Source organism: Vanacampus margaritifer, chromosome 9, assembly GCF_051991255.1.
Source record: "Vanacampus margaritifer isolate UIUO_Vmar chromosome 9, RoL_Vmar_1.0, whole genome shotgun sequence".
Lineage (NCBI taxonomy): Eukaryota > Metazoa > Chordata > Actinopteri > Syngnathiformes > Syngnathidae > Vanacampus > Vanacampus margaritifer.
Window position 1 is genome coordinate 21,003,732 of NC_135440.1, and position 15,612 is coordinate 21,019,343.

The following is a 15,612-nucleotide window of genomic DNA, read 5'->3' on the forward strand; positions in this document are numbered from 1 at the left end:
GCCTCATGTTTTGCTTGACTTCTCCTGCGCGGGCTGCCTTCCTTGAAACCTGCTTGTTTTGACGCAAAAAGCGAAAAACGAAAGGATACACTTAATTGGAAAGCGATGACGACAAAAGGACGTCATTCTTCTAGGATCTACATCAACGCCATTATGCCACCGTCTTCTAGCCCCCTCCACGAAAGGTTACCGAGATTGACTATTTGCAGTTTTCTACATTACCTGAAGTTCCTGAACGTCACATGTACATTCGCCCACATACCCTACTGCGCAGGCGCGAGCCGCGTTCCCGGAAGCATCGGCGCTTGTTTTGACCCGGTAAACATCTGTCAAAAGTGGCAAAGAAAGATTGACTTCACCCGAGCAGTGATTGCCATAAGATCCATGACATTAGTTTAACATTAGCGCCACTATGTCGCCGTGTTGCGTGCGCATCCGTGAAGTTACCTGCGGTCCACGTGAACGGAATTAACAGTTTGTTTTCGCGGCTAGCTTGTTGTAGTCCCCCCGTCAGCAACAAGTTGTGTTGAGAATGGATAGTATAGCGTTGGAGCTGGACGCGATCAAATTCGCCAAAACGGCGGTCACATACGACCAGAATGGCAAATACAACGAGGCGATGTTTTACTATAAGGTGAGTACGTGGAGCGAATGTCAGCTGCTTCCTCGTCAGCAGTGTGCGTGGAAGAGTCAGTCAACTACCTCCGTGTTGAAGAGCCTGACTTGTTCGCTTCAGGAAGCCGCCCAGGCACTCATCTACGCCGGCATGGCGGGATCCAAGATGGACGGCATCCAGGACAAAGTCAACGAGTATCTGGATCGAGTGCAGACTCTCCACAATGCGTGTATGTCCATCTCAATCACACACAAACAACACTACAAGCTCATTATAGAATACAATTTGATAGTCAAAACAAAACAGTCACCCATGTCATGTGTATTAGTTGCCTTTTTTTTTTATTAGTAAATAAATTGCTCATGTGATATTTTTTGTTTGCATTCAATATGTTGTTTCAAGACGGATATTTTGTGTGTGAATGTTAATGGCGACTTTCGTCAGACTTGCTTACAAGGAAGTGTTTGCTCAGAGACTGTCTGACTTGGTTTTTCCGTGACTGTCCTCACACGCTAAGAATGAATGTGTGTGCGCTTGGGTGTTGCGGAAACTGGGTGGTTTACATATTTTTATTGTAACAGTCAACTTTTCCTGGTATTAGTTGTGATGAGAAAGATGTTTCTCTAGTGAAAGCATTATGTTGCTTCTATGTTTTTCACCATTAGAGAAAGCCTGAAAATTTGTATTTAAATAAAAATGAAAAAATGCTTTCTAGTTTGGTGACACATAATAAAGTTTGACATCGTAAAAGAATGAACTGCGCCATTTGCAGACGGTCCCCGCTGGTGTTATTTTCCACCATCCTAAAATGTCCGTCTTTTCCCGCCAGTGAGCGCCGCGGAGGCGCAGAAGAGCGACCCGCTCAAATCTCGTCATCAGGTGGACCTGGAGCGCGCCCACTTCCTGGTCACGCAGGCCTTTGAGGAGGACGACAAGGGGAATGACGACGAAGCCGTAGAGCTCTACACTCAGGCCGTAGAGCTCTGCATCAAGACGGTCGGTAATCTGACTCGTCTTCTTTGGAACGTTCTTACATGTGTCTCTTCGTGTTCTACTACATGTGGCGGTTTATGTTCTTCTACTTGTGTCTCTTAGTGGTCTTCTATTATTGTTTTGCGTGTTCTTCTACATTTGTTCTCCTGCACCTGCTCCTTATGTTCTTCAACATGTTCTTCTGTGTGTCCCTCATGTTCTCCTCATGTTCTTTACATACGTTCTTCATGTTATACTCCTAGTCTTGGGCAAGTGTCCCTCCACATTGTTCTCATCTTCTGCATTTCTTGTTGTTGCACCTCATGTTCTCCCACATGTTCCTCATGTGCTTTTCCATGTGTCTCTTCATGTTCTTCACAGTCCAACGAGACGTCCGACCAGGCTATGCAGACCAAACTGAAGCAGTTGGCCCATCAGGCTTTAGACAGGTTGGTTTCAACAGAACAATTGCGAATGTTTGTGGACGTTCTGTCCATGTTTAATGTCCCTGCCGTCGCGAATGTGACGTGACGAAAATCTCGCGGTGTCCCTCAGGGCTGAAGGTCTCAAACAATCACAGTCCAAGTCTGGTCCGTCACAGACTCAGGACAGGGCGGGACCGTCCGGGGTGAAGCCCGGCCCGTCGGCACCCGTCCGCCAGTTTTTCCCGCTGGGTCCCGACTTTTCTCTCAACGACCGCCCGCAACCTCAGCCGATGAGGGCCGTCCAGTCCAGTGAACCGCACGGCCAGCGGTACTCGTCCGACGAGATCGAGGTCCTCAGGTCAGTCGTGTTTTCCTTACATTCTTCTAAATGTGTTTCCTCTGCTTGTGTTCCTTACGTTCTTCTACGTGTTCTCCTCATGTTTTTCTATGTGTTCCTTACAACACGTTTACAGTATGTATTTTTTAGGGGTGTCAGGCAATTATTTTTTATCATAATTAATCACATGACTTCAACAGTTACCTCAAGCTTAATCGCAAATTTTATCTTTTCTAAATGGACAATAAAATGTACCATCATTTTTTTTGGAAGTTTTCATACTCTTGTTAACATAAAAGTGGAGGAAAAAATGTTAAACTAATAGAAATATGTCTGCATCTTTTAGTCATTGATACAGTAATTTCATAACAATTAATAAAATTGAGTTAAAATGAACTCCTTCACTCCCAGCCATTTTCACTAAAGCAAGCCCCTTCGCTCCCGACCTACCAAAAGAAAGATTAGAGTTTCTTCTTTCAGCAGGAAAAAAAAGTATATTTCTACCCGATTTCATTTTGCAACAATTAGCATTAGAATATAGCATATATCATCATTATTCACAAATCTGTTTTAAACTGTAGTTAAAACAACTTTTTTTCCAACATGGCCCTGGTTGATCTCTTATACTCTGCTGTCACCTGCTGGCCGTTGTTGTAATTACTACCATTGCTTCAAGCATTCTCGTCAGTTCTGAGGCTCTATCAAAGCCTAGCATTAAAAAAAAAAGTATAAATACGTCTTTGGGAGCATGGTAATATTTAGAATAGACCGTACTTATACGTTTTTGGGAGCAAATTAGTTAAAAATATGTACTGTACTGTAAAAAACGAGGATGATGTTGATTTGTGTTGAGGTAATTTTCTGCCACTAGATGGCATAATTGCATTTGTAAGACATTGGTGACAGCTCAGTACATTTTTCTTTTTATATTAAGAGCTGTCTATTTAACAGGAAGTAAAAATGTGCAGAATTTCACATTTTTAAAATTGTAAAAAACAACTTGACCCCAGTCTCCACAAATATATGCACTATTATTAAATTTATGACGTGGACGTGTCTGCTGCGTTACGAATGGAATTCCCCCAGTACAGGCTTTCCAAGAAAGGGGCGGCCATTAATCACACATTTAAAAAGTTAGTGGTGTTAAAGAAACTTAACTCATTCACTGCCATAAATTCATTTGAACTATTTCTATTATTTAACATTTTTTGTTCCACTTTTGTTAACAAGAGTATGAAAACCAAGAAAAAAAAATATTGGACATTTATAGATATAAATTTGTGATTAATCGTGAGTTAACTAGTGAAGTCATGCGATTAAATACGATTACAAATTTTAATGGCCTGACGCCCCTAATTTTTTAATAATCTTTTTTTTTTTTATGTCAAGACGATTAAAATTTTTAATTGTAATTAATCGCATGACTTCACTAGTTAACTCACGATTAATCACAAATTTTACATCTGTTCTAAATGTACAATAAAAACAAATCTAGGTTTTCATACTCTTGTTAACAAAAGTGGAAAACAAGTTAAACTGTTGGAAATAATTCAAAAGAATTTTTGACGTCTATAACCGTCAATGGCAATGAATGAGTTAAATTAACTCAAAATGACCACACAAATTTTGACACCTCTGGTATTTTTTTCTGCCGTTGACGTCCTTTGCAGGAGCACGTCGACAATCAACGGCATCGCCTACGTCCCCTTCATGAGCGTGGACCTCAAGGAGCGCTTCGCCTTTCCCGTGCCTTTCTCGTGAGTCAAGCCTTCAGCCGCGTCATCATCTGTTCCAGGCTACAACGTCTTTTTTGTTTTCTTTATTCTTCCCACCAGGGACAAATTGGGCACCCTGGCTCTGTCGCCAAAGCAAAAAGTCATCTTCTCCCGCTGGGTCCGACCCGACGAGATCTGCACCAGTCCCACCATGATCATGTCTGTGTCCAGCTTTAGCATCAAGCAGGTCTGCAATGGAGACTCTTTCGGTCTGGCTTTCTTTGATTTTGGTTTAACACGAGCGCTTTGACGTTCAGACGGTGGTGTCCGACTGTTCCTTCGTAGCCTCGCTCGCTATCAGCGCCGCCTATGAGAGACGCTACAACAAGAAACTCATCACCAGGTAGGTTGAATGACTTAAGAATTTTTTTTTCCAAGTTTAAACTTAACTCATTCACTGCCATTGACGCCTACAGACGTCAAAAATTCATTTGAACTATTTCTATTAGTTTCACTTTTTTCCCCCACCTTTGTTAACAAGGGTATGAAAACCTAGATTTTTTTATTGTACATTTAGAACAGATATAAAATTTGTGATTGATCGATTAATTACATTTAAAAAAATTATCGTCTGACGCCCCTAATTTTTAATAATCTTTTCTTCTTTTTTTTTATTAGGGGCATCAGGCGATTAAAATTTGTAACTGTAATTAATCACGACTTCACTAGTTAGCTCAAGATTAATCACAAATTTTACATCTGTTCTAAATGTACAATACATTTTTTTCTAGGTTTTCATACGCTTGTTAACAAAAGCAGGGAAAAAAACTAATAGAAATAGTTCAAATGAATTTTTGACGTCTATAGCCGTCAATGGCAGTGAATGAGTTAAGTTTGTCTATTGGTGAGTACGCATACAGAAGTGGTTCAAATCTCCTGTTCCATTTCATCCTCTCTCACTTCGCTTGACTTCATTCAAAAGTTGCCACCCGAATAAAACCAGCCCCACCCTGACATGTCGCGCTGATGATGTCTTCCAGCATCATCTACCCTCAGAACCGACGCGGCGAGCCCGAGTACAACCCGTGCGGGAAGTACATGGTCAAGCTGCACATCAACGGCGTTCCCAGGAAGGTAAAGACGCCACACGGAAAAGAAGAGAAAGACAGAAAGAGACAACCAGGGTGCGTCTCCTTGCGCAGGTGATCATCGATGACTTCCTGCCGGTGGACCGCGGCGGCGAGCTGCTGTGCTCGTACTCCAGCAACAAGAACGAGCTGTGGGTGTCGCTCATCGAGAAGGCCTACATGAAGGTGATGGGAGGGTACGACTTCCCCGGATCCAACTCGGTAGGCGGCTTTCTACGTCCTCCTCTCACCCTCTCCACGTATTCCTCACCATCTGCTTTTTTCCCCTCAGAACATCGATCTTCACGCGCTCACCGGCTGGATCCCCGAACGCATCGCCATGCACTCGGACAATCAGTCCTTCAGCAAGGACGACGCTTTCCGCATGCTCTTCCAAAGGTCGCCTCGCGTTCGCGTCCGCCTTTTGTCACCTTGTCGCTTTCCAAACGTGAGTCTTTGCGTCCGCAGGTTCCACAGGGGCGACGTCCTCGTCACCACGGCAACCGGCGTGATGACGGAGGAGGAAGGGGAGCAATGGGGCTTGGTGCCGACTCACGCCTATGCAGTCCTCGACATCAGGGAATACAAGGTCAGACATCCGCAACGCAGCATCAGGATCCAAAGTCCTCCTCCTGACCCGCCGCCGCCGCCGCCTCTCGTAGAACATGCGCTTCCTTCAGCTGAAGAACCCGTGGAGCCACTTGCGATGGAAGGGACGCTACAGCGAGCGCGACGAGAAGAACTGGACTCCCGAGCTCCTCAAATACCTCAACTTTGACCCCAAGACGGCGCAGAAGTTTGATAATGGTATAGGGAGGGGGATGATGACGTTCTGCTTGACTTGTTAATAGAAAGGGTGTAAATTGCAGTTTTTTTTAAATATAATTCATTTTTAAATGTCTAAAAAAAAGAAAAAGGTTATCAGTAAGTCTTAAAAAGTTCATCTACATCATTTGCTCCCAAAAACGTATAAATAATTAAGTGTCCCAAAGACGTATTTATACGTTTTTATGGTTTTTGTTTATTTAATGCTAGAGCATATAGAAGTGTTTGATGCAGCCTCTGAACTGAAGAGAACAAAAACGGCCAGCAGGTGGCAGCAGAGTATAGGAGATCAACCAGGGCCATGTTGAAAAAAGCTGTTTGAAACAGATTTGTGAATAGGAGATTGCTTCAGTGAAAATGGCTGGGAGGGAATGAGATAAATATCATAGCTCTCTAGTTTTCAACAGTAAATATTTGTTTCTAAAATTAAAAAATACCTGAAATCTTAAACTTTCACATTTCTTTGTTTCAATGTCAAACAAAAAGTTCCCAGGGTCAGCAGCATCTCTTATAAAGTTAACTGAACATTTAATAGTTCCCTGAGATTAAAATGGTTTTACATTTACCTTTTATCAACCGTCAGATTAAAAAAAAAAAAAAAAGGCCGATACCGATATTCGTCAAGATGCCCAATATCCCTAAATGATACTTTTGTCTCTTCAGGTGTGTTTTGGATCGCCTGGGAGGACTTGTGTCAATACTATGATGTCATTTACCTGAGTTGGAACCCCTCCCTCTTTAAGGAATCTACCTGCATCCACAGGTTTGTGTGCAAACCTAACAACTGTAGCAAGTTATTTTTCTCGGACCAACCCTGAAGTGTGTCTTGTGCTTTTTTGTGTGCCGTGCAGCAGCTGGGATGGAAAGCAAGGCCCGGCCAAGGACGTCTACAGTTTAGCCAACAATCCCCAGTACAAGCTGGAGGTGCAGAGTCCAGCAGGGGGCGCTGCAGTGTGGGTGCTGCTTTCCAGACATATCACGGACAAGGTAGCGCAGAAAGAAAGAACGAGGAGGACTTGGTCTGTACGTGCTTCATGAGATGTATTTTTATTTTTTTTTTGTGATACAGGAAGACTTTGCGCAGAACCGAGAGTTCATCACGTTGGTTGTTTACAAAACGGACGGGAAGAAGGTTTACTATCCAGGTCTGAAGTTTTCCTGTTTTCCTCATTGAGCCATTTTTTAGCAGTAAAAAGTTCATATTTTACCAAGAATTAATTATTTAATTAATTAATTATTTTTCATGCACAATTAATACTTCCGCATTAGCCGTCATCAGATTATGTACCTAATGAAGTGTCCGTCAATACGATTCCCGTCCTCTCAGCCGAGCCCCCTCCCTACATCGACGGCATTCGGATCAACAGCCCCCACTACCTGGCCAAGATCCGTCTGACCGGCGCCGGCTCGCACACCTTCACGCTGGTGGTGTCGCAGTACGAGAAGCAGAACACCATCAACTACACGCTGAGGGTAGGAGACGAAAACGTGTTTGCGAAAAAAGGGAAAAACGCGAAGGGAATCTTTTTTCGCACGGAAAGCCAGTTTGAAGTGTGAATGCACCTTTTGTGTAGAGAAGAAGTAGAACTCACCGGAAGGATTCGTCTGGATGGGAAGTGTTTTTGAGAATAAATCTCGACTGGGCGGGAGTCATGTTTGATCTTTCGGAGCAGATTTGATGCGAAAACACACAAATTCTCCGCGTCCAATAACGTTTGTTCTGCTCCAGATGCTGTCTTTGTTCTTGTTGTTTTGGTGCTTTTTGTGTCTTCGTGTGACGTTTTTTGTTTTTGTTTCACAAAGACGAATTTAGGCTGTTTTTTTATATAAAAGCTACAACCATGCCTTCGCTGTAAATCATGATAAATATCACGATGATAGTGAGCGAAACGATCAATATTATCATGATATTGCTGGGAAAAAAACACACACACGCACAGATTTAAGGGAGACAAATTATGCTTTTTTCACAGCTTAATATACCGCTGCTCTAATGGCACGTCCGGCTTTTGTTACTGGAAGACCAGGGATGGAGCTAGGGTGCTGCGAAAGGGCGAGCGGCTTCACCTGCGGAAGTGGAGCCCAGAGTGTAGGAAAGAAAATTTCCCTACTTCGTACCGTATAAGAAACCATAACATGGATGAAAAGAATGAGAAAAGTCATTGTGGAGGCTCAAATGTGCAGTGAGCAAAAGGGTGTTGAGATGCTACCATGCTAATGCTAACTGCTAGTGTGAATCTGTATTCAAGATTATTTATTTTTGTCCATTTTCTGCAGGTTTACTCTGGTTGCAAATTCAACTTCTCCAAGATCCCGAATCCTTTCACGCACACCAAAAGGGTAAGTAACGCAAACAGGAACGTGTGTTTTTTTTTGTAAGTGTGTGTTTTTGTCATTTTTGTGTGTTTGTCATGGTGCTTAGATTAACGGCCAGTGGAAGGACGCAAGTGCCGGCGGCTGCGGCAACTACAAAGACACGTACAAGAACAATCCCATCTACCAACTGCAGCTGGATCGGTCCGGGCCGCTACTCATTGAATTGCGAGGTTCCAGGTCAGTGAGCCGTACCCGCTACGACAGCGTCGCCATCTTTATTGTGGTCCAAAATCTCTCTTTTCTTCTTTGTATTTGGGGAGAATAAATCAGCATTAACTCATTCGCATCAGTCATTCAATGCGAACAATGCTGTTCCACTCCAGGCCTATAGGTGGCTCTATTGTCACATACAACAAGCTTTCTTTTTTTCTTTCTTTCTCCCTTTCGTTCTTTCTCTTTCTCTCTCTCTTTTTTCTTTCTCTCTTTCTTTCTTTCTCTCTTTATCTCTCTCTCTCTCTCTCTCTTTCTAGTATACAAGTGTGACTATAACCAGCAAAAATTAAAATGCTATTCCACTCTAGGCCAATAGGTGGCTCTAATGTATGTCACAATAGTGACTCCCACACGATGTAAGAATCTGGATCTGGTTGGTCGCTGTTCCACTTTGGTCCTGTAGGTGGCTGTAATGTGCCATACAAAGAGGCCACCAATTAAATTCCACAATCTGCACTTTTTTTTATGTCCTCCAACATATAGTGGAAGCTTTCTTAGTCACAGTTGACTAACTAACTAAGTACATATTAAGTAACGCTAACATTCATAGTTAAATGTTTTCTTTTTTTATGTACAATAACGTTACTCTACTTTTCTCCAACACCAAAATGCTCACCCAAACCATCTAATTTTATGTAATAAACACTAGCTTAATGCTAACCTACAATACAAAATCTCATAAACCGGCTAACAGAAACTAGCAATGATGTTAACGGTAGTTCTAAAACTTAATACAGCTGCTTTTTTATTACAAGAAGCTACACATACAAATGGAGCATACAGCAATACTCATAGGCATCTGCGATATCCAAGTGGCGCGAACCATGAACCCTACTGGGGTTCACAGATTTCCATGCGCTAGTCATGTATCATGAGAACTCAACAAGGACAGAAGCGCCGAGCAAGTGCACAAAGTTGCTGAATCATCCTCTTATCGACAGGATCTTTTTCTCCCGGTTCCACAATCAACTTCCAAATAATCCAGTGTGTGTGCGTGCGTGCGTAACGCATTTCACACCGCCCTCATGCAGATTTACATAAGCCATCTTGTGGCGTTGTTTGTTTCCTTTCTTCGTCTTCTTTTTTTTTTTGCATTGACACAATTGTGAGGAATAAGCGCTTTGGAAAATTGATGGATGAATTTTCTATAGTTGTACATTCAACTTTTGTCACCTTGCACGCAATGGACGGACGAAGAGCAATAATGCTGACTCACCACACCTACAAGTTTTAATTTGATTTGAATGAAACTGTTTTCATTCACCTGCTTGACCCTATTCGTCAATGGCAAAAATTGATGAACAGAAATACATTACTGGTATTAGTAGTAAATAGATGATCAGTTTTGGATCAATTAACTCTTCAGGTGTTGTTAAATTTTCCAACACTATCAGCTTGTTTGTGGCCAGTTACAAAATTAGACCTGACGGTTTGCGCATGCAAAAAGATGAAATGTGATTTATGAAGCCTCGAACCAACGGGTCTCATGGGTCATTTTGTGATACTGTGATAGTCCTGCTTTTCCTGATCTGCTGTCGCAAATTCTAAACGCAATGGCACGCATGGATGAGCAGATCAAATCCAATTTACATGAGTTTTATCAGACAAAGCTTGGCTTTTATGCGGTTGCTGAGCAATCGCTTTATTTTTGGTTACCAGGAACTCAAAAATACTGTGTTTTGTTTGTCTTCCACGAACGCTTCCAATTTAATGGTTTCAAGCTTCCTAGCTTATATTTTCCAAATAGGGGATGAAACTGGAATATCTAGAGAAAACCCACGCAAACACAGGGAGAACATACAAAAACTATCACAGGGAGGCTGAAGAACCTGGATTCGAACCCCCCAACCTCAAAACTGTGAGGTGGATGTGCTAAAAAGTCAAACTCGTCCACACTCCACATACAGATGTACACGAAGGAGCCAATCACAATTGCTCAGTAAACAGCAATAATGTTTGTCATTTAATAAAGACATGTAAGAATATAATGTATGCCTGTGAATATTAGCATATTATCTGTCTAAATGCGTTGCTGAATTAGCCCCTCAATGGTCGGTTTGCATCGCGTGTTAGCATTAAGCTAGCAGACGCTCTCCAAGGACAGTTATGTGGCTGTTTTGCGTGTTAGCATTAAGCTAGCAGACGCTCCAAGGTCAAAGTTATGTGGCTGTTTTGTGTGTTAGCATTAAGCTAGCAGACGCTCAAAGGACAAAGTTATGTGGCTGTTTTAAATACATGGTGTGTCATTTTTGTTGGGTAATGTTTGGTTTTCCTGTCAACTTTATCTGAGAGTGGCAATAAACAGCCTGAAGCGTCTTTTAAAATAATTGTTCACTATTTGCAGAACTGCTGCTTGTTGGGAACGAGATGAGATGAGTTCGCTCGCTGCCACCATTTAGAGTTCATTACTCGAATATTTAATATTTAAGACGGAGCAAGAAATATATTTCTAATTGTACTGTATTGCCTTTCTACAGCCAGCAGAGGGAGCTATCGCTTCCTAATTAAAATGTCATTCTTGTCCTCCTGGTCAGCTTCCAAAGCTCAAAATTGTTCGTTGTTTTGCTGCATTGGAAAGCAGCAAGCAATTAAACTTTCTTTCACAAGCTTAGTATTACATGAAATTGCTCTTTTTTTACCCAAAAAATGACAAATGATGTAATCTATTTTGCCCAAATTGGATGGTTCAAACCAGTACATAACAAGGAATTAAAATGGTCGATTTCATGGATTAGAGTATATTATAGAAATATTTACAGATGTCAATTTGGAAATGAGAAAATAAGACAAAAGTTTGGAAAGAATTTGCATTGGCACAACAAAACTGACAAAAAAAAATATTTGTATGACTTTATGGCACCCGCTTTCTTAATATCTAATCTGCAAGGACACATTCAATATTACCAAAACAAAAACAAATTACATAAATGCAGCAGACGGCTAAAGGGGCAAATAAATCAAGGTTGAACTTGTATCTGCCCGAGCTCAATGTCTGCTACTAATTTGATTAAAGCGTCCAGACGCTCATTTACGGCCTCTGAGTGTCTTTTTGTGTGTTCTTTGTTGTTGACTTGCAAGATCAACAGTCGCTTTTTTAAACACATCCGTCAAGCGGGAACAAAAGATGACCATGTGATGTCATGTTCCACTCAGGACAACGCGTCTTTGTCGCCGTCCGATGGCTCACCCAGATTTCAAAGGGTCTCCCATTTGAGACAATCCGGTTTACGTTCAGAAAGTAAAAAGGGACATTGACACGTGCAGTACATGTGTTCTAATTAGTGATATGTACGTTACGCGTGCTGACAGTAGTTGCGTGTACTCACTCAGGCAATACAGCGTCGGCTTCGAGATGGTCACCGTGTCCGCCACGAGCGACGCCGGCCCCAATTCAACCTCCAAGAGGAGCAGCGGAGATTACAGGTATGACACACACACGCACACACACACACGCACACTTTCAGTCACTTCACTTCACTAGCTAGCATGTCTAGTGTAACGTTCAAATTAGGCTTTGAACTCATTCACTGCCATTGACGACTATAGACGTCAAAAATTCATGGGAACTATTTCTATTAGTTTAACTTTTTTTCCCCCGTTTTTTTATGAAAACCTAGAAAACATTTTTTTGTTCAACATACATAACAGATAAAATTTGTGATTAATCGTGAGTTTTGATTATAAATTTTAATCGTCCGACGCCCCTCATTTTTAATAATTTTTTTTTTTTAATTACTGTATTTTACTGTATAATTTTTTATTTTAATTAATCACATGACTTCACTAGTTAACTAACGATTAATCACAAATTTTATATCTGTTCTGAATGTACAAAAAAAAATCTAGGTTTTCATACTTTTGTTAGCAAAAGTGGGACAAAAAGAATTAAACTAATAGAAATTGTTCAAATGAATTTTTGACGTCTGTAGCCGTCAATGGCAGTGAATGAGTTAAGGCAGGGTTAGGGTTTCATAATACGGATTTAAAACAGGATTAGGGTTTAAATTGGGTTTTTAGTCAAGGTTAGGGTTTTAAATTAGAATTTTAAAACAATGGTTTGGGTTTCAAAATAGGATTTCAAGATAGAGTTACTGTCAAATTTGGGTTTTAAAACAGGATTACGTTTAGAGTTTAAGCTTGGTTTGGGTATCAAATTAGAATTTTTAGTCATTGTTAGGTTTTCAAAGCAAGGTTAGGGTTTCAGGCCTGGTCATGGTATCAAATTAGCATTTAGTCATCTTTGTTTTCAAGGCAAGTTTGGGGTTTTTAATTTAGGGTTTCAACTATGATTATGGTATCAAAATGAGGATTTTGAGTCATCTACAGGTTTTTGAGAAGAAGTTGGGGTTTAAAATTTGGATTTCAAGCCTGGGTTGGGGTTTTAAATAATTGCTCTTACGCCGAATTTGAAACTCTAAAATGCCATCCGTTATCAGGAACCAGACTAAAATAAACCCTAACTTAAAAACCCTAATATTTGTTTCAAACCCAAAGCCAGATTTGAAAGCATAACTTGAAAAGCTAACACTATCTTGAAACCCTAATTTTACAACCCGAGCCCAGTCTTGAAACCCTAATTTTAAACCCCAACCTTTCGTTGAAAACCTGAAGTTGACAAAACCCTAATTTGATATCCTAACCAGTCTTAAATCTCTAAACCTAATCCTGTTTTAAAACCCAAATTTCAATCCCTAACCCTGGTTTGGATGTTAAGCAAGAATTGGGATTTTTTAAAATAGGGTTTTAAACCTGGTTTAAGGTTCCAGATTGGTGGTTGTGAGCCTTCTTTTAGGCTTTCACGTCTGTTTTAAGGTCCTAAACATGAAGTACAGATTTAAATTAGGGTTTCAAGACAGGATTGTAGCTTTAAACAAGATTTATGGTTTCAAACAAAAGTTTCACTTTCAAATTAGGCTTTCAAGAAAAGGTCCGTATTTCGAATACACAAATACAGTCATTGTTTTGACGCAACACATTGGTTTCCCATCTGACATCATCTTCATTGCGTGTGTGCTTGTTTTTGGCATCGTCACCGGCAGGTGTGGCTTCTGCTACATGGATGCGGAGCACGTCCCGGCGGGCGTGTACAACGTGGTGCCCACCACCTTCCTGCCCAAACAGGAAGGACCTTTCTTCCTGGACTTCGCCAGCACCGCCCCCCTCAAAGTGGCTCAGCTGCAATGATTGGTCTTCGGCCACCATGGAAAACCCGCCAATCACAAGTGGACCTAACATGTCAGAAAGCCAATCTTTTATTTAACCACCTCTTTTCTTTTTTTTCTTCTTTTTTTTTTAAAGACAAAATAATCACACGTCATGGAATATGGCTGTCTGTTATTATGTATTATGGAGACACATTAAATCCATATGTATGTACTGTATGTCATTGGCTCAAATGGCTGGACTCAATCCTTGCACGTGCAATAAATTATTCAAGCTCAAGGTAGGGTTTTTAATTAAGTTTGAAAAGTAGGGTTAGCGTTTTAAAGTGTTACGCCCAATTCACACCGCATGCATTGCGTGATCTTTCTGTGTTCGGAAATCTGCATCCGCCAGACCACAAGATCACGGGGGTTCACGCTGGAGAGTTGAGTTCACGCGATAACAACCGTGTATATCGAGTCCTATTGGGAAACAATAGCCACACTTGCCTGTTGTCACATGATCGATATGCTTTTGGACATTATTTATATTCTGGGACTTCTACCATGGCTCTTCTCCTGTACGTTTTGTGTTTAAATAGTGTTATTTTGTCATGTTTAATTTATTCTGAGCTCGTTTTTTGTTTTGTTTTAAATGTCCGACTCATGTCATGCTACGTAGTTAGCTCCCCCCAAAAAATAGCTCGCAAACGGTTTTATTTTGAAATATACCAGATCTACCTTAGTGCCGAAAGCTCGACTTCCTGTCCGGCTCGTGTATTTTTTTTTCAGTTTCATGAAAATCCGCATGCCGCGTCCGGATAAATTAGAACGCTTGCGGAAACCTTCCAAAAGTCGGGGTTTAAATGAGAGTTTGTAATTTACACAGATTACGATCACATGTAACCACAAAATGTGATTCATTGTCATGTCCACCTAACTGGAAATGTAAACTTGACACACTCGGTAGTCATTTTATTTTCCCACGTTCTCGTGAGGTCATGTCACGTGACCCTCCTGATGTTTCGTGCATCGTGACAGGGTCAGTCTGTCAGTTTGAGACAAGTTGCAACGTGCGCGTGTCACGTCATGTCACGTGACTATTTTCGTTAACAGGAAAGTTTTGCTGTCTTGTGACATCATCGTAGGTGAGGTTTTCTTTATCGCACGTGCTCATTCAAGAAAACACTTTACAAAACAATAAACCGATTGAAGTTTTGTTTACTGTAAAGTGAAAGTAAACTACCTGGGAAAAAAACATGTTGACTCATCAGCTGACACAACTTTGTTACAGCCTGCCTCAATGCCTCACCCTAATCTTGTACTTTGTTTGAAACTCTACCCTTTCATTAAAATCCGTATGAAAGACATCCAACTGTACCCCCGTCTTGAAACCCTAACCCTGACCCTGCCCTGAAACCCCATACTGGATTTTTAGAGATGTCAAAATTCATTATAACGACTTCCATTAGTTTAACTTTTTTTTTTTTCACTTTTGCTAACAAGTATGAAAACCTAGAATTTTTTTTAAATTGTACATTTAGAACAGATATAAAATTTGTGATTAATCGTGAGTTAACTAGTGAAATCATGCAATTATTTACGATTAAAATTTTTAATCGCGTGATGCTCCTAATTTTTAATAATCTTTTCTATTTAAAAAAAGAATCTTTTCTATTTAACAAAATATTTAGTTTTTCACATTTTTACCAATTTCTTAAAAAAAGTTTTTCTATTTTTAATCTTTTCTTTAAAAAAAATAATTGTAATAATTTTTTTTATTCTTTTTTTTAATTATTTGAATTATTTTGTTAATTTGTAATCTTTTCTTTAAATATTTAGACATTTGAATATTTGTGCGAGAG

The 15,612-nt window shown here is 40.6% G+C and overlaps 1 protein-coding gene across 3 annotated transcripts; it reads left to right on the forward strand.

Moving 5' to 3' along the window:
• The first annotated feature begins 259 nt into the window (after positions 1–259).
• On the forward strand, positions 260–15,117 carry capn7 (calpain 7). 3 transcript variants are annotated; one of them, XM_077574565.1, is made up of 21 exons: positions 262–634; positions 737–845; positions 1,446–1,612; positions 1,970–2,037; positions 2,144–2,371; positions 4,021–4,107; positions 4,186–4,312; positions 4,383–4,468; positions 5,106–5,199; positions 5,268–5,414; positions 5,485–5,591; positions 5,661–5,781; positions 5,855–5,999; positions 6,681–6,780; positions 6,869–7,004; positions 7,087–7,162; positions 7,345–7,490; positions 8,295–8,357; positions 8,440–8,570; positions 11,937–12,029; positions 13,646–15,117. In XM_077574565.1, exons 1-21 carry the CDS (start codon positions 533–535, stop codon positions 13,788–13,790), a joined length of 2,478 nt encoding a protein of 825 aa, XP_077430691.1. In that variant the 5' UTR covers positions 262–532; the 3' UTR covers positions 13,791–15,117. The 3 variants fall into 3 exon arrangements, 1 of the variants encoding a protein (XP_077430691.1); XR_013295199.1 differs by lacking the exons at positions 11,937–12,029; positions 13,646–15,117 and adding an exon at positions 7,991–8,106 and having other exon boundaries at positions 260–634; positions 8,440–8,523; XR_013295198.1 differs by lacking the exons at positions 8,440–8,570; positions 11,937–12,029; positions 13,646–15,117 and adding an exon at positions 7,991–8,108 and having other exon boundaries at positions 260–634; positions 8,293–8,357.
• Positions 15,118–15,612: the final 495 nt, after the last annotated feature.

Coding starts and splice junctions, on each gene's coding strand:
- capn7 (XM_077574565.1), top strand. CDS start 533: ATGGATAGTATAGCGTTGGAGCTGGACGCGATCAAATTCGCCAAAACG. Junction 1,613..1,969: donor TAGAGCTCTGCATCAAGACG/GTCGGTAATCTG, acceptor TGTTCTTCACAG/TCCAACGAGACGTCCGACCA. Junction 8,571..11,936: donor ATTGAATTGCGAGGTTCCAG/GTCAGTGAGCCG, acceptor GTACTCACTCAG/GCAATACAGCGTCGGCTTCG.